Source organism: Solea senegalensis, linkage group LG14, assembly GCF_019176455.1.
Source record: "Solea senegalensis isolate Sse05_10M linkage group LG14, IFAPA_SoseM_1, whole genome shotgun sequence".
NCBI classification, from domain to species: domain Eukaryota; kingdom Metazoa; phylum Chordata; class Actinopteri; order Pleuronectiformes; family Soleidae; genus Solea; species Solea senegalensis.
The window spans coordinates 3339652-3364734 of record NC_058034.1 but is presented as its reverse complement, the minus strand read 5'-3'; the positions used below and the strand labels follow the sequence as shown (position 1 = coordinate 3364734).

Below are 25083 nucleotides of genomic sequence, written 5' to 3'. Positions count from 1 at the left end.
GGCAATAACCTTACTCTGCAGATGATTGTTTCTGTTTGTATACAAATAGCCTACCACTTTACTTGCTGGCTTTTGAATGACTGGGTACATTTCCATCTGATGCACTTGCCAAGACAGTTAACAATATATATATTTTAATATGCAGTTGAAAAGCCACTATAATCCCCTGTTGCTCTGGGGAAAGAGGAGGAATGAGTGGGGTAGTCATCTGGTTGTTACAGTCTCTCCACTAGATGTCACCAATTCTTACTCATTGGACCTGTAAGGGATTCTATCACTTATTTTTGATGTAGCACTTATTTGTGTTTAAAACCTGCTTCACTTTGCTTTTCCAACAACAGCTGAACTATTCAGATTATTATTTATATGTTTCTGGTTGTGTGGGAATAGTATGCTGCTCCACCTACCTAGATGATTTGTAATGACTTTGAAATTGTATCAAGTGCATGAGGTTTCCATTTATTTTTTTTTTTTAAATGTTCAGTTGCATACATCGGTTTAGTCATCTGAGTGAGGGGGGACTAGACCTTTAATTACCCTGATTCCCATATAAGATCTCGTATAATACTCAAGTCAGCTGACTTCAGACGCCATTTTGTCAGCCATTTCCTACAGTGATCCATTGCCAGACTCTCGGCACAGCACGGGACGCCCCATCTGGCCTCAACTTCATCTGCCTGGGCTTGGTAAACAACGACGGCTCCTGCACGCACGGTAGCCGGTTGGATGAGAGACAGTCTCGCGGGTCGTTCGGCACCCACTAGAACTCTGCAAGGCGCTTGGCCCCGCAGGACAGGAGCGGCATAAGTCACGGAGAGACATGGCTCTGAAGATTGTCAAAGGGAGCATCGATCGGATGTTCGATAAAAACCTCCAGGATTTAGTACGTGGCATTCGGAATCACAAGGAAGATGAGGTAAACCGATGACTGTCGCTGTCACTTGGAACATATTTAACGTCACATTCGGTAACGTTTGTATGTCAGAGCAAACGTCACCGTTATCATTTTTCATTCAGCTAACGCCGCTGCTTACGGCTGCTGCTCTGCTAACATTAGCGTCCGCTCTGTCATTTCGCCTGCTAGCTAGCAGCTACCCAAAATAGTCTTTTTAGCTGCTAGTTGAGCTCCGCAAATGACTAAATCACGAAATAACAGCTTATGACCATGGTTGTGACGTGTGTATGGTTGCCAACTTTATAGTAGAATTGCATGCCAGGTTTAAGAGGCAATGCTCTTGTAAGGTTTTTAATGACAACTAGTCTAGCTAGCTGAGAGCCAGTCAGAGGAAACAACTCGATAGTTTTATCACAGTCCTGCTTCACACCTGAGGGTTCTGCTGTCAACATCAATGCTGATAACCGTATCGATGTTTGATCTTGACATTTGTCTTTAATTTGAACTGAACGTGTCACCTGACCGCAGAATGGATGGGTAGATACACGATGTTATTTCGATGAGTAGCACTGGCAATAAGTTGCCAGTATGGGATGCATGATACTTTTTGCTTGGGCTGATACCGATATATACGTATTTCTTTTTGCCCAACTGCAGATGTCATTTAATCACTGCTTTTGGTGAAATAATCACAATCATTTTCATACTAATGTCGCGCTGGCATAGAAGTCAAGGAGGTAGTAGCTTTTTCAAACCTGCTATTTTAGGCATTAGTCATATCAGCGGATCTTGGCGTGTTTGCTGATTATACATTTTAAAGCCAATATCTGCTGATACTGATGTTGTGCCGATAATATCGTGCATCCCTATTGTGCTAAATTTTTGTTATCGAAATAATTGTGAATAGAGGAAATAGTTAATATTTTATGTCACTGACTTGACACCAGACCTGACACCAATATGTTTTCTTTTTATTTATGTTGAAGTGCTACAAGGGGGATCCTATATCTTTCCAGTCATTCTCGCACCTTAATGATTTATTCTGCTCTTATTTAAGATTCTTAATTTACAATGCTTTATTAAAGCATATTTTTTACAATTATGGCTGAATTGTGAAACACACATAAAGTAGTTGTGATTGTGATCTTATCTTATCATCCCTTACTTACTTTGGATGTTTGTGTTGAAATGCATCTTACCATGATATAGAGAATCATATAAAATGAACACAAAGATGAAGTCAGCCATGGTTCTGTTCAGACCTGGTGTTATTATACGTCTTCACTGCACAGCACAATATGTCCTTGATGCATTCCGTTGACTGCATATGATCACATCTGGGCTTCACCACCCTTTATTCAAATACACACTGATATCATGCATTTTCGAGAGAAGGAAATTGTTTTAAATGAGTCGGACTGTACAGATGTGTCCACTGATAAATCCAAGGCAGTAGTGTTTAATCAAACATTAATTAATGAATTAATTAAGTGTAGATATCATGGCAGTGCCTCCAAATAAATACTACTAGAGTACTGATTAGAGTGAAAAAACAAACCTATAACATGACTGGAGTAGGGTGGGATGTGCCATTACAGGGCACTGTTTGCATCTTTTTTTTTTTACCACCCTTTTTATAAGCAAAACCAGAAAAAAAACCTCTACACTGGCTTTGTCTTGTGTTCCTGTTCCTGAAAAAATGTGTTCTGTCTGGTAGTAACAAGCTGTTGCACAGAGCTGCAGAGCTGTGTGCACCTGGTTCAAGCTGTAGGTCAGGTGTGAAATGTAGGAGTAGCATGCCTAACCTGAGGGTAGCTTTTGGTTGAAGTTTTAATTCTGTGGCAGATTTGTCCTGCAGCTGCTTACCATGTTGGTAGGGAAGCAATTTACACACAGAGGATAATCTAGCAGACCCAACTAGTATTTCCCAAAATCATCGTAATGAGGACATTTGTGTTGGAGGAGATAATAGATTCCATACTATCATAGCTTGATCCCTTAATTCATTATATGGTATAAGTTGTTTGCCTGTGGTAACTCAAACTGGGCAGCCTAGATAAGGTGGCAGTTTCCCCTGTCAACACTGGCCAGTTTACTAAAATATTAATTTACTCTGTGTGTGTGTGTGTGTGTGTGTGTGTGTGTGTGTGTGTGTGTGTGTGTCTTCCAATGAATGGAAGTCCATGCAGAGTCCTTAAAAGGATAGCTGTGCAAACCTTTGTGTGTGTGTGTTTGTTGTACTGTATATTTCCACCTGAACATGTGTTGACATATTCCCAGTCTGCCCACCGTTTCTCATACACACTGTTTGATTTTCACGTGTGTGCGCTGCTGAGTCTTTGCACAATTCATTCATTCACTCGCTCTCCCACGTCTTTGAGACAGCAAGCATTTTGAAACAAGGTGTGAGGTGTGTGTGTGTGTGTGTCTTGTCTGTCGTTGCACAAGTTTTATTTCAAGTTTGCATCTGTTTGTAATTTCTGTTAGTTTAAAAAAGGTAAGTGTTAAAGCTAACTAGCCAGCTTGCCACACTGGTGAAAAGGTTGTCTGTACTGGAGCTGTGGCAACTATTTCAGATATTTCACTGGGTTCTGAATTGGTCATTGAAGAAGAGAGTGAGATGATCACGTGACCAGAGCTCTGCCCCCCCAATCACTGTGCTGTCTCATGACTCCACACACATGACCAGCACACACTCACAGCCATACATATGTGCATGTTTGTCAAACAAGGTGGTTCCTCTCAACAATGGTCAAGTGATTGCCTTGTCTAGAGGTTTCACTGAGCATCTCCTCTGCTGTTAAGATAACATGTACCTCCTACTTTCACTGTTGTTTATTATAGAGATTAAAGTCATGTTAAGCCAAAGTGTGTATATATAAAGAGAGATTCAACATTTTCTCCTCAGTCTAATTATATTTTTGTAAAATTGGATTGGAATAGGTTGTATATTTATTTTTTGCTTGTGAGCCAAAGTTGAAGAAATCATTTGGTTGTGGTTTTAAACTCCTTCTATGGGCAGAAAACAGAAGCATTTAATAAATCTGAGGAAGAAATGTCAAAGTCATTATGTGTGGTATCATTCAGAGTGCATTTGTAAAATGCATAAACATTAATGTATTTTGAACCTGTGACATTCTCCAGCTATCTATTAGGAAATTCATAATGTCAAACCGAGACAATGTTTAATGTTTTTCAATAATGGTTTTGAGATGAGGAAGTGTTTGTGGTCTACAAGCCAGAGCCACATGTCAAATATGACTTCATTCAGTGCTTTTAGCAGAACATGAATCATGAATTTAAGTCTTGGCATAATTTTAAATCCCATAACCAGAGGCTTGAGTTTCATGATAACTTGAAGTGCTGAAGACTATTTTCAGCTGATGTTAGAAGCATACTAAGAAATACTGCTGCATATATTTTTGCTTCATATAGCCAGAGACACAAATTAGGACAAATTAGGATTTCACTTCACCTAAACTGATTTTGGTGTCTGTTTGTCTTCTCATTTGTTTCCCTGCAGGCCAAATATATCTCCACATGCATCGATGAGATCAAACAGGAGCTCAAGCAGGACAACATCGCTGTCAAAGCCAATGCTGTGTGCAAGCTCACCTATGTAAGACCTCTCAACACCCTCTGTTGATTCACTGAGTCTTTCTGGCCGACATTTCTGCTTGATGTACAGACACTGGCGAATTTGCAGCCTGTCTGTTCATGGTTGTTCTCACTGCAAACCCATCCTTTCTTTTAATTAATAAACATTGCATATATCAGTGTAATACGTGGGAACCACATGAACCTTATTCAGTTCAAACTGCATTATGGTGAATCAAAGCCCATTGTCTGGGTATAAGCCGTCATTGAGGCCTAAAAAATTCACTGTTTAGAAACCACCTCACACATTTATAGAAATTACAGACCTTCTTGTGAATATTCTATTTTTGCAGCTGATGAGTAGTCACAACGGAGCCGCTTTTGCCAGCAGCATGCACTTAATAAGAACAGTGTTTAAATGAAAGTACCATTTCTATTTATAGCTTAGGCCTGCATTTAACATTGTTGCTCTGTTTGAGAGATTGCAGCTCAAATCGTTGGGTCTCTGTGCACCACAGGAACAGCTTACAGCCCATCTATTCTACTATTATTCACCCACATCCCTCTCCCTGTCTCCTCTGTTTTCTGTGTTACAGCTTCAGATGCTGGGCTATGATGTCAGCTGGGCCGCTTTCAACATCGTTGAAGTCATGAGCTCCTCCAAGTTTACGTACAAGGTACATCTGCAATATAATTAGGCAGACAATTGCTCAGAAGACACAATTAAGTGTAGATATGCAATAAGCATGTTGTCCAAGACTAAAGACATCCACAACATTGTAAATGCTTGACCTTAGCAATAGCCACAGAAAATACATTATTTGTTCTGTACAGGTAAATCTACATGGAACATGCAAGCTTACTTAAAATGCACACTATGTAGTTATACAATTTAAAATGCAACACAGCACTATATGTGATTCTCTGTGGTTGCTTTGTCTCCTGCAGAGGATCGGTTATCTGGCAGCTTCTCAGTGCTTTCATGAGAGCACTGATGTGATCATGCTGACAACCAATCAGATCCGAAAGGTCAGTTGCACTCTTGGTCTGTGTACGTGCATCTCTGGACTGTTAATAATCCCCCAAGCAACCCACCCTTTCTTTTGAACTTTCTGTTTTTATTGCTTCTCACGCACAGGACCTCAGCAGCCCCAACCAGTATGACACAGGTGTTGCCCTCACTGGCCTCTCCTGTTTTGTGACCCCCGACTTAGCTCGGGACCTGGCCAATGACATCATGACACTGGTGAGTCATGAGCTAGGTTCCCACTGAAATAAGGAAACGCACACTTCTGTGTGTTTCTATCTTCTGCCGTTCCGTCTTGGTGTAATATATGGTGGCGTTCCGATGCTGCTTCCATCTGCACAAAGAGGAGGAATGCTGTGTTTTCTTCATCAGTCAACACATTCCTCCTCTCGCCCACTGTGTCTGCCATTTCTGCTACTTTTCCAGTACTGCTAAATGTGGATGCGGGAGGGAGGGTTTGGCTCAAGTGATTTCTTGATGTCTGTCATTCATCTTCCCTTTTTATCAATACGTCAACCTCCCTCAAACCTAAAAAATGTAATTGTGTCTATTTCAAGACACAATTATCAATGTTTTCATTTAGGTGTTTTTATGTGCAAATCAAAATGTGTTTACAAACCGGCTGATGGAAACGCGTGTTTGTCAAGAAATTACTCTCAGAGCTTACTTTTGTTGGATTTCTTTCCAGCTACATATTGAACAAACTGTCTTTATGGTTTTTGCTGTTTTCTCTAGATGTCCCACACTAAACCCTACATCAGAAAGAAAGCAGTCTTGATCATGTACAAGGTGTTTCTCAAGTACCCAGAGTCCCTTCGCCCAGCTTTTCCCAGGCTTAAGGAGAAACTTGAGGATCCAGACCCAGGTAAATGGAAACACATCATATTCTCCATTAATAATCCCAACATTTTCCCCCACAGTTTACTGCTATGAAGAAAAACATTTAGTCAGTTGTTGGCAGTGGCGTCTGCTTTTGGTTTTATCATTTTTCTTTTCTTTTAGACTAGATTAAGCATAGACACTGCTGGTACTGTTGGCATTTGGCATTCTCTGTCACCTGAACCCTCTGAATTATTCAGCAACAAAGAATATGAGATTAAGGAAGGCATTTGTGATTCTGTCAGGGTTGTCTGGGAACACAACAGTTAACAGAACTATTTTTGTTTGCTACAAGTGTCTCTAGTGTCTAACATATCTACTGCTAATTTATTGAGTCATTTTTCTTTTTTTTTGTGTTTGATCTTTAAGAAAAAATAATCTCTTATTAGACCCACAGTGGGGAAATTTAGAGTGTCACAGCAGTAGACGGTAAAGGTAATAGTAAATATTGGCTAATAAGATTAGACGAATGTATTTAATGATATTTATGGTATTGGTGCAAGGGCAGTTTTATGAACGAATATGGAAATCTATAGTTTTTGCCACACTTGATCCAACCTAACACTATGCATTTTAACACTACAAAAAAAGTAACTATGTCTCCATAAATATTTATTTTCAGTTTAATTGGTTTCTGACTTTTGTGTCAATGTTTCCCTTCTCTCAAGGTGTCCAGTCAGCAGCAGTGAATGTCATCTGTGAGCTGGCACGCAGAAATCCCAAGAACTACCTGTCCCTCGCCCCTCTCTTCTTCAAGCTCATGACCTCTTCTACAAATAACTGGGTTCTCATCAAGATCATCAAGCTGGTTAGTCCACAGGACGTAGTGCCTTGGTGTTACTGACAATACTGCACCAAAGAAATAGGAATAAATCACATAAATAAAAGAGAAGGGGAATGTATTGTTTTTCTGGTCTCAGAGCAAATGACTGTTTTTACCATTTCCATGCATTTATTTGCATTTGTTGCCTTCTTTGAGTTTGATAAAGTGCAAAAATGGTATATAGTAATAGTAGTCCAAATTAGTTTGTTGATTATTTCTATTATTTAGTGTATATGTGCAATAACACACTGTTTTTTTTCTTCGTTTTTTTTAACAGTTTGGTGCGCTCACACCACTTGAGCCACGGTTAGGAAAGAAGCTGATAGAACCCCTGACAAACCTAATCCACAGGTGAGATTAAGTCCCTCAACTATACTATGTTTCCACAGATATCATAAAAATCTGATGTGATGAAAACAACAATAATAATAATCTGTACTCTCTTCATTTCTCAACTCACAGTACCTCTGCCATGTCTCTGCTGTATGAATGTGTCAACACTGTGATTGCAGGTCAGTACTGTCTATCAGCAGTGGTAAAGCACATAGACATTTAAATGCAAATTATTTATTTATTTACTTTGATGTACAAGAATAAGAAATAAATATATGATGACAACATCAGTCTTACTTAATGCCTTAAACAATTTAACTTGAGAATTCACGCTCGATAGATTTAGCAGGCTACTTCTAAGAAGAATTGTCCACCTTGAACGTTTGTTTTCCCTCGTACATGTTCCGAAGTAATTTGTTGTTTTTTCCCCCTCATTACAGTGTTGATTTCGTTGTCGTCTGGGATGCCTAACCACAGTGCTAGTATCCAGGTAAGCCTCTCAGGTCCACTCCCCTGTCTCCACTTTTTTTGTGGTTAAATGCTTATTTTAATCCTTTCCACTCCAGTTTAATCACTGCATGTTTTCATCCGTTTTTTTTTTCTTATTCTCATGTATGACTGTCCTAACATAGTATATAGTGAGTCTGTGTAGAAAGTAAATGTCAAACAGGCTAGCAGAGCTGTATGTATGTTTCCAATAAATGCTTAAAAACATATACTTGTACTATTGAATACTAAATCACATGCAATTCATTCAATACGAATTTTGCTTGTATGACATGACTGAAACTGGTGTGGAAAGGTTCACTGGTGTTAATGGCTCTGTTCCTCCCCCTCTCTTGTTTTTCTCCTGCTCCACCCCCTCCATTACTCTCCCTCAGCTCTGTGTGCAGAAACTACGAATCCTGATAGAAGACTCGGACCAGAACTGTGAGCCCTCTGTCAATGCCTGCAGTGTGTCATTTTCTCATTGTCTGTGTGTTTCTGACGATGGAACAGTCCACCCTTTTAGACGACAGTAACGTAGATGCCCTGACGTTGGATAACTCGAACATTAACCCTCAGTTAGATGGCCTGCTTGGGCTTCAGGTTAACTTAAGTTGTACTTATAGATAAGCCACTGGTGACAGGAAGTGAAGAGCTTGCGCCCAGTTTGTTGCCTCAATGCAATAGTGGTAATAGCTGCCACTATAGTATTATCAAACAACAAGTTTCTGGATACTTCCCCTTGCCCACTCCTAACTGGTGCTGGGATTCGAGTTATCTTTATCCCTTATAGACGTGTAGATTGTCTTATGTTTGAAATAGATTTTAGACCTCTGGTGTTAATAGAGCAGGCTGAGAACCAGTGTTTTTTTTTTTATGTCTTTATCCATTTTAACACTTTGCAAAACACTGGATTTGAACTGATAAAGTCAATAAGATGAATTAAAAACTTACTTATTTATAAATACTATATAAAATCTATTTGACATTAAGGTGGCTGAAATTCAGCTGATGCATTAGATGCATTATAGACTTAAATGATTAATTCAGTGTTTTGTTGCATTATGTTGCCGAAAACAACACATACTTAAATAATTATTTGCATTGATTGTGTGCACAGAAGTGCCCTTGTATTCAAAGTTTTTCAATCGACAACAAAAATCCTGGCAAGGAATGGAATGATGGTGGCAAGGTATTAAACAACGTTTCTCTTTCCCCCCCTTGCATTTCACCGAGCAATTGTGTTACTGATACAATGTTGCACACAGTGTAGTTGCTCGCATCAGTTTTTTCGTAGCCAAGGTAGATTCAGAGGCAATTCTAGTGCCACATCCCATGTAACATATTCAATATATTTACTGCAGTGACCAGCCTCACCACACCACAAGGTCAGTGCCAGACATACATTTATTGATCCAGCAATCTGAGAGGCATTTGTCTCTGCCAGACTAAACGATCAACAGATTGTTGTGATTCAGCAGCTTTCTGAATTTTTTAAAAATCTATTTGGTGAGGAGGAAATCTGCCAGGAATATGATAGAGGATAAAGCAAAGCAAAACAAAACTACTGTTTCCAGCATGTGTGTGTGTTGTCCCATGTGTATGTGTTTGTATGTCCTTTCCATTGCTTTGTGTTTTAAGATCCTGTCCATTTAATAATACATTTTTTTTATTTTACTAATGTAATTTGTTTAGATTATTTAAATAACACAACAGTGCAATATTTATGGTGTATTTACTTGTACTTTAGTGAGAGGCTAAAATGTCAACAAAGGTCTTTGACCTCTGGAAGATGAGATATTTAATTTGTTTTATAACTGCAGGGTAGATGGTTGAGGTCAGTATGTAATGTTTATAAATGGTAGGATCTTAAATAAAGGAATGTATTGACTCCGTTCTAATATTGTGTAGTGATAGAAGCTAGAAGTAGACATATTTGAACTTAGTCTCTAGAGAACTTGACTGTATGTGTGTGTGCATGCTTTTGCAGTGAAGTACTTGGGCCTGCTGGCCATGTCAAAGATCCTGAAGACCCATCCCAAGTCGGTGCAGTCTCATAAAGACCTCATCCTCCAGTGTCTGGACGACAAGGATGAATCCATTCGCCTCAGAGCTCTTGACCTGCTCTATGGGATGGTATGGAAACAGATTTTTTTTTTCATCACTAATTGTATGTTTAATTGTTGAGTAATATAAATTAATCAATTTCAAACTAGATTATTTTTGTTGGTTTAAGCAACCTAACAGTGCTTTGAGTAATTATCTTTATTCTAAGCAAGACTGGTAATGAGTTCTTTAACTGCTGCGTGATTTTCCAAGCTGCCTTAATGTGTAGAATGCAATGAACCAGGTTAATTAGGCAGTGACACAGATTCCAGCTCAAAGTAGTAAAAAACAAGTAGTTACTGTTCAACTATTCTACTTGTGGTGTTTCCTTAATTATCAATTGATGGTTGTTGTTGAGAATTGATTATTAGTATCTTTTTTGATTTTCAACTACAGGTGTCATTCTGTGTAAATATAATATCATAGTGAATATTGATTGGTCATTGTTGAACTGTTGTCTGTTCAGGTATCCAAAAAGAACTTGATGGAGATTGTGAAGAAGCTAATGCTTCATGTGGACAAAGCAGAGGGAACCACCTACAGAGACGAACTTCTCACCAAGATCATCGACATCTGCAGTCAAAGCAACTACCAATACATCACCAACTTTGAATGGTCAGTCTCTTACCAGCTTCGTCTTTTGTTGCTCCTCAACGTCTTGTCTGATGTCATTCTCCACTTTGGTACATTCAAGTGAACAGCACCTACTTATCTGCCTGACAGGTACATCAGTATCTTGGTGGAGCTGACCCGATTAGAGGGCACACGGCACGGTCATCTCATCGCCTCTCAGATGCTGGATGTTGCTATTCGGGTGAAAGCTATCCGAGCCTTTGCTGTTGCCCAGATGGCCACTCTGCTGGACAATGCCCACCTGCTGACTGGCAACATGCAGCGAAACGGCATCTGTGAAGTTTCGTATGCCGCAGCTTGGATCTGTGGGGAGTTCTCAGAGTATGTTTATTTCTCTTAGTGGGATTCATCCGTATTGACACTGGTTTACAAGCCACTCGACTGGCTTTTTTGATCAACTTCCCACACCAGTGTCTACTTCCATTGACAGCCAAAATGTACTCAAAAGTAAAGGGTTTTCTTTACTCTGATTGTAAAACCAACATGTGGTATCTTTTGATACTTGATAAAAGAAACAAACCAATTGAATTTTCAAAAGGGCTGGATTCATGGTATTTCATTGACTTTAGTCCAAATAAATAAATTGATGAAGTTGTGAGTAAAAGAACCTCTTCTCTTTTTAGACACCTAGAGAATCCAATGCAGACACTGGAGGCCATGCTACGGCCAAAGGTGGCCACACTACCAGGCCACATTCAGGCAGTGTATGTGCAGAATGCAGCCAAGCTCTTTGCCACTGTGCTGAAGAGCCAGGAGGGCAACACTGACAGCACGGCTGCACAGGAAACCAGCCAGCTGATGATTGAGAGGCTACCACTGTTTGTCCAGAGCGCCAACCTGGAGGTGCAAGAGAGGGTAAGCCACAGGTTTGAGAAGCATCTTGTGTTGTGATGCCCAAACCGTAATAGATATGTCAACTTAAATATGCTGTCATGTCCACAGGCATCATGCATTCTGCAGCTTGTCAAGTACATCCAGAAGTTGCAGCAGAAGGATGTGGAAGTAGCAGAGGAAGTGAGTGCGCTGTTTGCTGGAGAACTCAACCCTGTAGCCCCCAAGGCACAGAAGAAAGTGCCTGTTCCTGAAGGGTACGTTAGCGCTGTACGAGAGGATCATGTATTATGAAACTGCAATGTCACGAAGTCAAATATGACTGCATTTTAAATCTTGTTTACCTAATGTGAGGCTTTTGAAAGCATTGTGTAACTCTTTCTACAGTCTGGACCTGGACGCCTGGATCAACGAGCCTCCCTCTGAGAGCGAGTCTGAGGACGAGCAGCCCAAGGCTATTTTTACTAAGGAGGAGACCAAACACTCGCGTCCCCGTCACATAGAGGTGGACGAGAAGGAGCTGGCAAGGGTAAGCTGGTCGATGACTTCAATGAGGATGTTTGTTTTATTAATATTTCACAGTTTAATTACTGAAATTAAAATGAATTTACTGATTTTAAATATTCAAAAACTTTTTAAATTTAGTTGTTTCAACTGCTTGAATTATTCATTTGTAAATGTCAGTTTATCTGACCACACAAAATTATGGTAAATGCAGCTGTAATCTTTTAAATTTTAGCTTTAAAGCAAACAATACAAGCTTTATAAATCCTATTAAAGTAAATCAGATTTTCTTCACTGATTTAATTCTTGTTATACTTGTCCTTGCTACTCCTAGAGGAGAGAAGCCAGAAAGCAGGAGCAAGCCAACAACCCATTCTACATCAAGGCTTCCCCGTCCTCTCAGAAGGTTTGTTTACATCATCACAAGGCATTTTCATAGAGTCCACGTCATCATTTAATCCTGTTTCTGTTTCAAACCCTCTTCTGTAATTGTGATATATCGAAGAAAAAAGTGTTGTTAGACACTATAAAATGGATTGTAAACACTTTTAAATGGTGTGTTTTTAGCATTTGCTTTTTCTGTGCAGGTTTACCAGGACACTCCTGGAGTGGAGCACATCCCAGTTGTGCAGATTGACCTCAGTGTTCCTCTCAAGGTTCCAGGTGAGACTCAACATCAAGGTACTTATGTCACATTTATGGTTCTTTAGCTTATGTAGAATTGATTTGTTTGTCTGCAAGTGCTCTAGAATTTCTGCTGTAATAACATGCCGCTCCTGAATTCTTTGGGGCTTGTAATACTGTTTTCTTCCTTATGTGTTAATTCTGTGCAATTATACTTTTTTTAATTTGAATACTTAAAAAATAATAAATCACATATTTGTCATCAGTGTCTCTTTTTTGTAGTACACCTGTTCCTTTCTCGTGTCCCGCCAGGTCTGCCTATGTCCGACCAGTACGTCAAGCTGGAGGAGGAGCGCCGGCAGAAAGAGAGAGCAGAGAAGAAGAAGAAGGAAAAGAAGAAGAGGAAAGAAAAGCGCAGTGGACGAGGGAAGAAACATGACTCTGGCCCGGAGAGTGAGGAGGACATTACGCCTGCACACATGGTTGACATAGTTACTGAGGAGATGCCAGAGGTACACTGAACTGCAGCTGCATAACATAAGTTTATAGTTTATAAGGATTTTTATTAGAAAATGTCAAAATATATCAGTTTTCCTAAATTGATTTATAATCTTCTCTTAATGTTAATTTTCCTTTTACTCTTGGTAATCTCAGTTTGAGAAATTATGGAAAATTATCTTAGTCAGAGTTAAATATCATGTTTTTTTATTCATCACTTGGTTTCTCAGAGTATAAATCCGTTTCTCAGCCGTTTGCTTTGCATGTTGTGGTAATGGATAAACCTTCTTGCTTTAGAATGCCTTACCCAGTGACGATGACGACAAAGACCCCAACGACCCTCACAAAGCACTGGACATCGACTTGGACAAGTGAGTTATCACTATGTTCACGACACGAAGATCCTAAATCTACACATCTGTTGACCTTTGTTTACATTTGAAATTAGTGAATGCATTAACTCATCATTTACATGTCTATGCCAGTGAATCAGTCAGTCATCTAAACTTTGATTATCATTCCAAATCTTAGGAGCACTGACGCTTGTATGAATGTAGGTGTTTGAGCGTTTATGTGTTTGAGTATGTCTTGACTTTCCTGGTGAAAGCGTCACATCCACTGTGACTTGGTCCTTTCCCTCGTGCTGACTCCTCCTCATGGCATTCTGCTTTCTGCTTCCTCTTTTCTATGCCTACACACACACCCATTACTGCCTCTGTGTGGGCAGTCTGGGGGAAATGGCGGGGCGTAGGTGAGTAGTTCCCCAACCACAGGACCTGGACTCCAACATGTACCTGGCTTGCCTCTGTGTTTTTTTTCTCTCTCTCTTTCTTCAAATAGTTATCTTGCTAATATAGTTGTCATATATTCACTCTTTTGGAGTTTGCTGTACCTTCTTCCTCTTTTTGCACTTCTTCTACTTCTATTTCAAATACCTATTGTTAAATTCTAGCATTTGACATTGCATACTAACAGCATACTTTTATACAATAGTTTTACTTGTATAAACCTGACAATACCAGCAGTTGTTCCCTAGAAGCTTTTTAATCATTTATTTGCCTTCTAAAGGAGATCGTGTGATCTTAAAGTGAAAAGAAAATTTTGAATGACTGCTGCTGATCTTCTCAGGACATTATCTTTCACTATCTGCCCACATGGAATTGGCTCCTTTAAAGTATTTTATCATTTGTTTTTCTCGGTAAAGAAAATCAGTGTCAACATGCTTTTAGGAAGCCTTTCCTAATGGTTAAGCCTGATTTATACTTCATCGCACAACACTTCTTAATATGTGGCACACCAGAAATGTACATGTCGCGCTTCCATAGTGCTTTGTAGTGCACTGTGATTAGTACTCACATCTCCATTTATATTTAGTATATTAGTTTCATCTTCAACTATTGAACCAAAAAAATATAACTCTTTTGTTGCTCACATGATTGTTTCAACTGACCCACTGACCACATCATTTGCTCCCATTGCGTAAATTCACAGCTGGGTTTGGCTCCAGCGGCCCCTGTGACCCTCATTTCGAGGATAAAGCATTAGACAATGAATAAATGAACAGCCTTCGTCCGCAATTATAGCAACATCGTCAAATCCATCCATTATCAAAATGAAGAAAAAGTAGCACAGGCATGGAAACAAACTGGCTCCTGAAAGATGTAGACGTGTGTGGTTACATGGAGATGATTGAAACATTTCACGGAAGCATGAATTGAAAACATTGCACAATGCGTTTTTGTCAATGGAGTATAAATCAGGCTTTACGCTGTATGATTGTTTCCCTGATCTTCCTCCATTGAGTTTTTTTATATAAACCATACCTCCTAATTCTCACCAGCTGTTTAACCCTTAGGCTGCCCCTTGATAGAAATGTCACACACGTGCCCTGAAACCAATACTAAAATAGAAATAATTGAAAATAATTCTGATAGTATTCGGTTAAAAGTCAGTTTTAGACTTGGTGATGATGGATATTTGGAAACGACTGTTGGAGGCTGTCCCTCACTGAACAGTAAACTGTATGTACTGTACACTGTGTACTGTGCACCCTGAGTCTTTCATGGAAAATCAGCTTCAGTATTGATAACTCCAGGTGTTTTTGGTCTATTCCAAATATATGACTGTAAGCTTTTTATGTTGGGTACCTTTTTTAAATTGGTATTGTTTGTGCACAGACACACATACTAACACACTGAGAGAGTTTCTGTTTTGTTTACTGAAGGCTGTGTTTTCTGTGTGTGCAGTATATTACAGTATATTACAGCGTTAAACAGACAAAGCTAATGAGAGCACAGGGGTGTTTTACAGAGAATAGCCACTAGGGGGCTGTAGTGGATTTGGTCATTTCTTACAAGGGCCAGGCTTGGGTCAAAAAATGTTTAGTTTGCTTTCTAGCTGTGTGCGAATGTCTAATGCTTCCAGCTCCAACTCTCAAATGAATGGCTAAGCTCATCATTTTGTATAAAGCTGTTACTCAGAGCAGAATACATGCCTGTATTCAGTGGGTTGCTGCACCCTGCAAGTCCTTTTCACCTTTCCTAACAAGTTATTATTCAGGTTTAAGTATTTTCCAGATGATGCCACCAACTCCATAAAGCGCCTACTCTTTTCATCCAAGAGTACTCATCCTAGAAAGGTTCAAATGTACCTGTACTCTTCTGTTTGTCCAGGCCTCTCGCAGACAGCGAGAAACTGCCAGTCAGGTCACATCGTGCAGTAGAGGCAGCAAAGAGTCCTGGAGAAGATGGAGATGCAGAGACTGTGGCCACACAGCAGCCCAAGAAGAAGAGTGGCAAAGATAAGAGGGATGACAAGAAGAAGGATAAAGACAAGGAGAGGAAGGTGGGTTTGTCTTATTAAAACAACTTCATATTAAGGTTATTTCTCCACCATAGTGTGATACCGAGCTGAATTTATTCTCCTGATATTTTTAGAAGAGCAAAGATGAGAAGAAGAAGAAAAAACACAAACATGAGGAGAAGGAGGAAGATCTTCTCAGGGGTGAGGTTCATGAGCCTGTGGTCCAATCTGAAGGAATCAGTCAAGTGGCAGAGCTGCCCACATCCACCAGTGCTGAGGTATGCCCTTGTAAAAAAGTTGTTGCAACCCTGTGTTCTACCTGAATATTAGGAATTGAATATCCTAATATCCTAGTATCTCAGAAATGTTAAATCAAATGTTCTAGTGTTCTAAAATTCATACTTTTAGAATATCACAAAGTCCACGGTTTTTGGTGGAAGGTTACATTCAGACGTTGATCATTCTCATCTTACCAGTCTCTCGATCAGCTTCAATGATCAAGTATCAGTTGCCTCATAAGTGACTGCTGTGCTGGGTCTCTTGTAATCATGAAATAGAGCTGTGTAATCTTTGTATCCACTGTCGTTAGTTGTAGTAATAAGAACCTGTTTGGCCCTCACCCCTCTCACCTCTGCGCATTCCTCTCCTTCCCTTCCTCTTCTAGGTTTCGGATCTGGATTTCTGGCTCTCAAATGCTCCAGTGCCCTCTAACACCCAGGTGGAGTCCCCTCCCCTTCCCCTCCCCCTCATCTCCTCAGTTAACACACCCCTTATTCACTCCATGAATTATTGGTCTGTCATATGTTGCTTTTTTTCACGCAATCTCTCTCTCTATTGCCTCCCGATGTGGATCAGTGATTTATTTTTTTGTCTGGTCCTAATCTTCCTCACACTTGTTTTTTTTGACACTGCTTCCTCTCTCAAAGGTCACATAACACTTTCCTCTTCCATTCTCCAGCCTTCCTCTGTTTAACAGTGTGTGTGTCTGTGTGTTTGTGTTTGTGTGTTGGTCTCACAATGTCTGCGGTTCTCTTCCTCAGCCGTTGTTTTGCTCGCTGGATGTCGTTTCGGTCTTGAAGTCAAAGTGGTTGTTGTGTTGTTGATGGTGGTGATAAGTGAATGCAGGTTGCCTGAGCTTCACTGGAGCCTGACCTGGGGTCAGTTCCAATTGTTCCCGTCGCCACCATGTTACCCTGTGTGTGCCACTGCTTCGTCTGTAGCCGCACATTGGATTGTTCTTTGTTTTACTCACAGTTTGATTTGTCAAAACTGATGCGTATAAATAGAAACACTGGTCTAGGACATGACCCGATAAATTGGACATGAATTGACATTATGACATTATGTGAAATTACCCTTCAAATATAGTCTGTATGAAACACTGAATCTAGATTTTATTCCACACGCATGCAAACACACCCAGACAATACAGTATCTAGTCACGGAACTTTACCTTTTCCACTAATCAACAGTTTATTGTAGTAGTCTGCCATTAAATATAGTAGTGCACCCAGAAAGACTGTTAAGAATGCCACTAACTGGAAAAGAAATGGTCAGATCCATGATCTTAAACACATCACAACATGTCTTTGTGGAAGACTTGTTTCTACATGCTATAATAACATGAGTGTTTGACATAGACAGCTCACAGAAGCGCACTTGTAGGTCATCTCTAATGCACATCAGGCTCTTTTAATATGGCGGGTATCCGCTTGTATGTTGGTTAATGTAATCATACATGTAATAGTTAATAATAGTTAATTAATCAACTCATTTTGGTTTAATTTGTTTGCCTACATGCAACATTTCTGGTTAAACGATATCAATTTATGAACATGAATAGCTTTCATGGTTGAGAGAAGTCACTAACTTTACTCACCTCTATCAAAACAGAAGTGGCACATACTCCTGTTAGTATTGCATGCTATGGTTGCTCTTGCTTAGGCCTTGTTGTTTGCTTGTGTGTGTGTCTGTGTAAACAGGAAGCAGCAACAGTAGCAGCAGCAGAAGCCCCTGTGGCTGAGGTGGTCTCAGGAGCAGCACAGGACTCGGAGCCCGATGAGCCCAAAGACACTGAGATGGAGGAGACTGTGAGTCACCGCTGATGACATGACAAAGTAGAAACTTGGCTTTGGTGCTAGAGATCCCAGTTCATTGTGACCTGACAGGATGCAGCACACTGGCAGCCAGCTCTTGTTCTTTTCACAAGTCTGTGCAAATTATTTACAGAGGCCTGCCAGTTCTAGTGTGGTCTCTTGAGGAATAGTTGTACCAGTAACAAAGTCAATTTTCAATGTCCAAAATGTGTCATAAATCATCTCAATCTTTCTCCTTCTGTGCTTTCAATGTTAAGAAGTCCTCCAAGCATAAGAAGAAGAAGCAGAAAAAGGAGAAGGAAGAGAAGGAGAAGAAAAAGAAGAAGAGGCATCATCACCATCATCGCCACAGTGATGGAGGAGGAGAAGAGTCCGTGCAGAATGGCACTGTGGAGGAGGAGGAGCCTTTGCCGGTCAGTATTTTTCATCTGTGTTTAATTGGCCTCCTAAAACCAAGAAATTACAATGTTTTAAATTAATTTAGCAAGTAAAGTGCCATTCTGGGATCTCTCTCTACTCTTATCTTGATTTTAATTTTGCAGTTCAAAGAAAAATAAGGGCTTAACAAATTAAAGCTGCATGTAGCCTGTACAATTATTTCAGAATCTCTCTTGATGTCTTCTGGTGTACACACACATACACCTTAAAGACACACACACTCTGCCTTACTCATTATACATCAGCCATGTTGAAGCATGTTGCGTTGCTTAGTTGGCATACTGAGTGACAGAGAATTCCTGTTCTAACCTGAGCTCTTGTCTCCTTCCAGTCCATGTCCAATTACTGCCTGTTGGCTGAGAACTCCTACATCAAAATGGTGAGTGATGACTGGCCTCATTTTGCTCTAGGCATTAAAATGTTATTACTGTTATTATTAAAAATGGGATCAGAATGTTTAGTGTTTCCACCAGATACTCGTTCATTCTTCATCTGCCTGGTTTTGCTTGTATCTATCATTTACTTTACATTATTAAAGAATGATGAGGTTCACACTGGAAATGAGTTCACTTGCTAGATGTCAACAAACCCTTTCGTTTGGCTGAAGTAAAGGAGAAACCTTTGACCTGCTAGTTGTGATGTTTGTGTTCAGTGGACTTGCATATCCATATTTTTGCACTAAAAGTATAGTAAATGTATAAACAATAAATCAAAAATGTTGCAGTCAGTTAAAAATTATCTGAATCATCCATCAGCATCTGTCAATGCTGAGCAAATATTTGTGTATTAATTATGTATATGAATGTACAAGTTAGTCAGAAGAAGCTGTTAAAAACCGTGCAGATCTCTGATTTCTCTCCCTTTTTTTTCAAAGATGATGGAAGACGCTGATCAGGTATTGGTTTAAGTTCTGTCAGTGACAGAATATTATTAAAGCTCTTCCGTAGATGTGTTTCTCTGTATTCTTGTTGCTCTTTACAAACTTGCCTCTCAAGCGATCTCGTTATTAGTATTAAAAAAAAATACTGCCTCCTTGTTCTCAGACTTGTTTCTTGAGAACAGTGATGTGTGTCTTGGTGTTGGGTTGATAAGGTGTTGTGTTCTTCTCTAACAAAACAAGGAGGAAGAAATAGCCACCTGCAAATAAGTTATTAAATAAAGAACCTTTTCTGTTTTTCCCCACCCTTCAAGGTTTATGACATCCAGGGGAACCTGCAGGACGGCAGTCAGGTCGTGGTGTCTGTCATATTTGAAAACAAGTGTGATAGCTTCCTCAAATCAATGGAGTTCAATGTCCTGGACTCTCTCAACTCCAAGCTTCAGAGACCAGAGGGGTCAGGTCCACACGATGGCCTCACTGTTCCCTTCCAACTTCCACCTGGTCAGTGATTATCAGCAGACTGCATTTTTTTTTAAATACAGTGAGAGGATTTCCAAATCAGTTGTTTTAGTTTAGTTTGATTACCTAACTTTAGCTTTTATTATCTTCCAGGTGTCTCCAATGAGGCGCGATTTGTCTTCACCGTGCAGAGCATTGTGATGCCACAGAAACTGAAGGGCACATTAACCTTCATAGTAAAGGTTAGTATGGGAATTTTGGTATGTATTTTTCAACCACTCATAGCTTCCCTAATGTCTTTTTCAAACAATTTCCATTTCCACATAAGCTTTACTGTTTGCTGCCGTTTATGTCAAATATAAATCAGAAAGTTTGGACTTTGGACCTTGAATACAATTATTCCCATTTTGTAAGCTTAGCAGTATGGATGCAGCTCGAGATGTTTACTTTTGCCAGACTAGAAATCCTTTTCGGCTCCAGTGTCATTTTCACCCAGGTCTCTCTACGGAAGAGAATGCCAAAAGGGAAACATAATATTATAATAGTGAGTGTTTGTTGCTCTGTTCCTGCAGAACGAGGAATCTTCTACTCATGAGAAACTGGACTTTAAACTGCACTTTACCTGCACCTCCTACCTAATCACTACCCCTTGCTACAGGTTGGTGATTTTTCTTTTTTCAGCACTAGATCACTGATTGTTTGCTGATTATTTTTGTTTTCCTTAAAAAACATGATTTATCCTGTGGGGAACATGCCATATCACGGAATATAATGACAATCTGGTCAAGAAGAAATCAAATGCTGATTTGTACTTTTTCTCGTTTTGCTAGTGATGCGTATGCAAAGCTGTTGGAGTCCGGTGACCTGAAGGGAAGCTCTCTCAAACTGGAGGGGGTCAACATGCCCTTCCACCATCTTCTAGCCAGGATCTGCTTCCATCACCACTTCTCAGGTACATAATGCGCCAGGACACACACTGACTTAAATTGTGAAAAATCGATGCTTCATGCTTTTCTTTTCTGTAGGATCATGTTTGTGTTATTCTGGAAAGTCGCAGTGGAGAACAAAACAAAAACATGGTTGTGCATACAGTTGTTCTGAGCATTGCTAATAGTTGTTTTTCTGTTGTTTTCTTTGATCAGTTGTGGAGAGGATCGACTCCTGTTCCTCCATGTACAGCAGGTCTATCCAGGGTCATCATGTCTGTCTGCTGGTCAAAAGTGTAAGTGAGCCAGTGGAATATATCTCTACGAGACACCTAGAGAATCCTTACACCCTTAAAAATCAAAATGTCTTTTATAGTGGCTGCAAAAATGTGAAATACCTGTGCAGCGTTCCTCAACTTAAATGTGAATAATATTTTCATGGTTTACATGATGTGAGTTTTGTTACATCACAAAAGCAGTGAGAGTTTATGGGTGCTGATATTTATAATAAAATACTTTTTACTATAGTTGCAGTATTTGTTAGTATAAAATGTGAATTTTTCAACAGTGACCCTGACTTTGTCTTTCTGCCTCTCTCTCTCCCAGTCTGGTCAGACAGTTTCTATTGATGCTAAATGTGACGAGCCGACGATGCTTGGGAATGTGCTGGATGAGATCAAGCAGACCTTCTCTCAGTGCTGATTGTGTCCGACAGCCCCAGAAGCCCCTAACCCGGCCATATAAGCCCCACCTCCCCCCTTCGCTGAAACACAACATAATCATATTACAAACATACTGCTGCTGGCACTTCCATTGCTGTGTTATTAGTCCTGAAATTTCCAAGATTTATTTCCCTTGCCCTCTACTTCAGTGTCCCAAACGCTGTTGTTCCCGAGCACTCTGAGCTCTGTTGTTATTCTCCGACACTTGATGTTGTTTTGCAGAGTACATGTCCCCTTTTTTCTGCAGTGCACTTTGATTTTACTTCCTGGTTTTCAACTTCATATGGTTTCCCTTTTCCACCCAGACTCTGACCCTGTACCGTGCTCCTGGTCCTGGATGCCCTGCATTTTCTGCTCTATCCTGTGTACCTCTTTGCCCTCCACTCTAGTGGCAACTTGGTCTATGACAGTCGTGTTATGTAATGTTGACAACTGGACTTTTCTCTGTTGATGGTTGAATTGTGTTTTTACTGTTTTGAAGTTTTTGTCTTTTGTTTGTTGTTTTTGTCCTTTTTTTTGTTGAAAGCCTGTCTGCGCCTTTGCCTCACCCCCTTCTTCCTGCTCATTAAACAATTGTGACTGAATCTTTCTCAGACTGGTACTAGCTGGAGAAATTGGGATTCTGCTCTTTTCACCCACCTTTGCCAGCGAGCCTAGAGGAGACACTGGGTGACTGCAGTGAGGGTAGAGCAGCAATGAAACCAAAGCTACATGTAAGGCATAGGTCTTTGTCTAGTATCAGAGCTGTTGCCTTAATTTCCTTTTGGCAAGGCTCAGAACTGATCAGCGACTATGAGTGTAACAGATTCATTGGTACTACAGAAGATTTGTACAGCGGATCAGTGGTTTTGCTCTGTGCCTTAGTCATGCAGTCTGACCTACTCCAGCACTCTGTGAGTCTGATAAAGCCCCAGTTCCCTCACCAGTAAATTTGATCCCTGATCCAACTGTGCTAAGTTGCGCTTTATCCCCACCCTTCCCACCACCACATGAAGTTCCAACAAATCAATGATGAATTTGAAACTGGAAACAGATTAGTGTTGTAATGTGAAATATATGCTTTAGTACAGGACAGTTTGCTGTAAGGTCATTGCCTCCTCTTCATCTGAAATCTGGAGTTGTTAGTTAAATAGAAGATGTTATATTGTAATTGTAGAGAAGAACTATTGTATTATTATGAAGCCTCTATGGTGCTGACTGCCCTTTTTAGTGGCATCACATGGTCAGATTATTATTTGCCATGAAGAAAAGAGCTGCTTGCGTTGCATTTCTGTCCTCTCATTTCTCTGAAAAAGTCAAATAATGACTAACTAAATAATGGACTATTTACACTATGAACCTTTCTGCATTTTTAAAACCTGCTGCTCTGTATATCAGGTTGCTGCAGTTCTCTGTAAGCAGAGACTGTGAAGTGGTCAGTGGTTGTAGGTTCTTCTCAATTAGTCACTGTGGCTTCATTTGTCTGTCAACAGCAGTAGTTTTGTTTGTCTTCATTTGAAATCATGTGAAACGTTTGCAACTGTGCCACTGATGTTTGCTCACAGTTGCTACACACAGGTCGGTGTTATTCCCCAGTGATTCTTTTCCCTTCAACAACTGCCTTGACAATGTTTTGTGCATCGACTTGTTAAGATGGACATGTAAGGCCATTTCTTTAGAAAAGAAGTGGCTTCCTCTTAGAATTCACTCTCAGAGGCACTTGATTGTTTAGTTTGCATCATTTATGTCACTATCTAGTCCAGTTAACCTAGTAGTAGCAAGATCTAAACTGGCGTCTCTGTTTATATAAACTGTTAATACCCCTACACATCTGTCTGCTATTGTAGATAACAACACATGATAATGATGTCGGTGACCTGATGGTCAGATCAGCCATTCCACAAGATGCTCTGCCCAGTTGTAGAGTATGAATACAGAGGGAATCAGCTCTATCAGTAGTCGATGGGAAATGAGTATATGTATTTTCCTGTTCCTGAAAATGACCTTGGTGGAACTGAAGAAAGAAATGACACATCCCAAATCATACATTGTCCTATTTTGAGTATTTTCCTGTGCATAATATTTGATTAAAATTTGTATATTGCATGATTTGGAATGTACACTTTTTGTTTTCCTTTTTGTTCCATGGACATGCTTACACAAACAACAAAATGTGTCATTCCATCTTGTCCTTTTCTCTTCTTTTTTTTGTTTGTTTATGTTTTTTTTTAACTAAGTTTACTCGAGCTTTCTCTATTCCTGGTGGTGTTACATTATAATCTATTCTAAGATCAGACATTTTAAAAAAGTGATGTTCAATGTTTTAAATTATTAAACACAGTTGAGAAAGGGGGTTGCATTTGCCATCATAACACACAGGGCTGGGGCTCCGAATAATTTGAATATAAAAGGTCATGTGAAGCAGTGTACTGAGAGACAACCCATTCTGTCCTAATTCTCTTTTGGTTGAAGTGAGTTATTTTACCACGTTTGGCTTGTGAGAGTGAAATATACTCTTAAGACTTTTTTTTTAAGGTCCTCTTTTCATTTTCCCATTCTCAGTTCTCCAGCTGTATAATGTAGTATGTTTTAAGGGGGCAATATAATTTATCTACATTCCCTTTAAAGAAAGTCCACCCAAAATAAAAAACATAAATAAAAGCTGTAAGAAGCTGCTGTTGTCCTTCTTGTGTTAAAGTGAACACTTCTCATTGTATATGACTTAAAAAGCAACAACTGAACAGGACAATGCGTGTGTTGTGTATGTTATTTACATGTGACTTATACCAGTGTTTCCCAACCCTGGTCCTCAGGGAACACTGCCCTGCATGTTTTAGATGTTGCCTTGCTCCAACACACCTGATTCAGATGGTCAGCTCCTCAACAAGCTCTGAAGAAGCCTGGTAACGAGCAGTTCATCGGAATCAGGTGTGTTGGAGCAGGACAACATCTAAAACATGCAGGGCAGTGTTCCCTGAGGACCAGGATTGGGAAACACTGACCTATACAGCAAATTCAGTCGTATCGCTTAGGCCTTCATTTCCCAGAAAGCATTGCCTAACTCGGTAAAAGAGACCTCGTTTAGTGACGGAGAGTATCTGTGTTATATAGAGTTCAGCGGTCAAGAAACAGGGGTGTTTGTTTAGTTGTTTTATGTATAAGTACGTTGTTTTCAACAAAATGCCCCATTTTGATAAGGACGCACCCGAAAGAGAAGCCATACTAACTTCTCATAGCGTGATCACCGCTAAGCTAACTCTGTGATTAAGGTAAAGGTTCCTGTCTGAACTTTCAAAATAATTCCACTGGAAAGCATAAACTATATAAGCATATATATTCTTGCAAAGTCATGCTCCAGACACTAAGAGCCATGTCAACTAAGCTTAAAACTAACTAAGCTTTAAACTTAGTTTTTTTTTTAAATCTGTTTATCTTCAGGTAAATTTGTAAAAAATAGCTAATGATAAATACACTTATTAAAAGTGTGAAAGCTAAATGTATTTGAAATGGTGTGATTAGAACAACAAAAATAACTTGTTTTTTTA

At 39.7% G+C, this 25083-nt stretch overlaps 1 protein-coding gene across 1 annotated transcript; it reads left to right on the top strand.

The window, feature by feature from the left end:
• The first annotated feature begins 605 nt into the window (after positions 1-605).
• Positions 606-24212, top strand: ap3d1 (adaptor related protein complex 3 subunit delta 1). The gene is made up of 33 exons (XM_044044178.1): positions 606-916; positions 4419-4514; positions 5089-5169; positions 5441-5521; positions 5631-5738; positions 6255-6384; positions 7067-7206; positions 7499-7572; positions 7684-7733; positions 7995-8044; positions 8436-8484; positions 10031-10176; positions 10613-10761; positions 10870-11100; positions 11403-11634; positions 11722-11867; positions 11998-12139; positions 12449-12520; positions 12702-12777; positions 13051-13250; positions 13534-13607; positions 15909-16080; positions 16173-16316; positions 16703-16756; positions 18021-18128; positions 18392-18547; positions 18904-18951; positions 19764-19953; positions 20065-20153; positions 20484-20569; positions 20742-20863; positions 21054-21133; positions 21444-24212. Exons 1-33 carry the CDS (start codon positions 821-823, stop codon positions 21537-21539), a joined length of 3768 nt encoding a protein of 1255 aa, XP_043900113.1. The 5' UTR covers positions 606-820; the 3' UTR covers positions 21540-24212.
• The last annotated feature ends 871 nt before the right edge of the window (positions 24213-25083 follow it).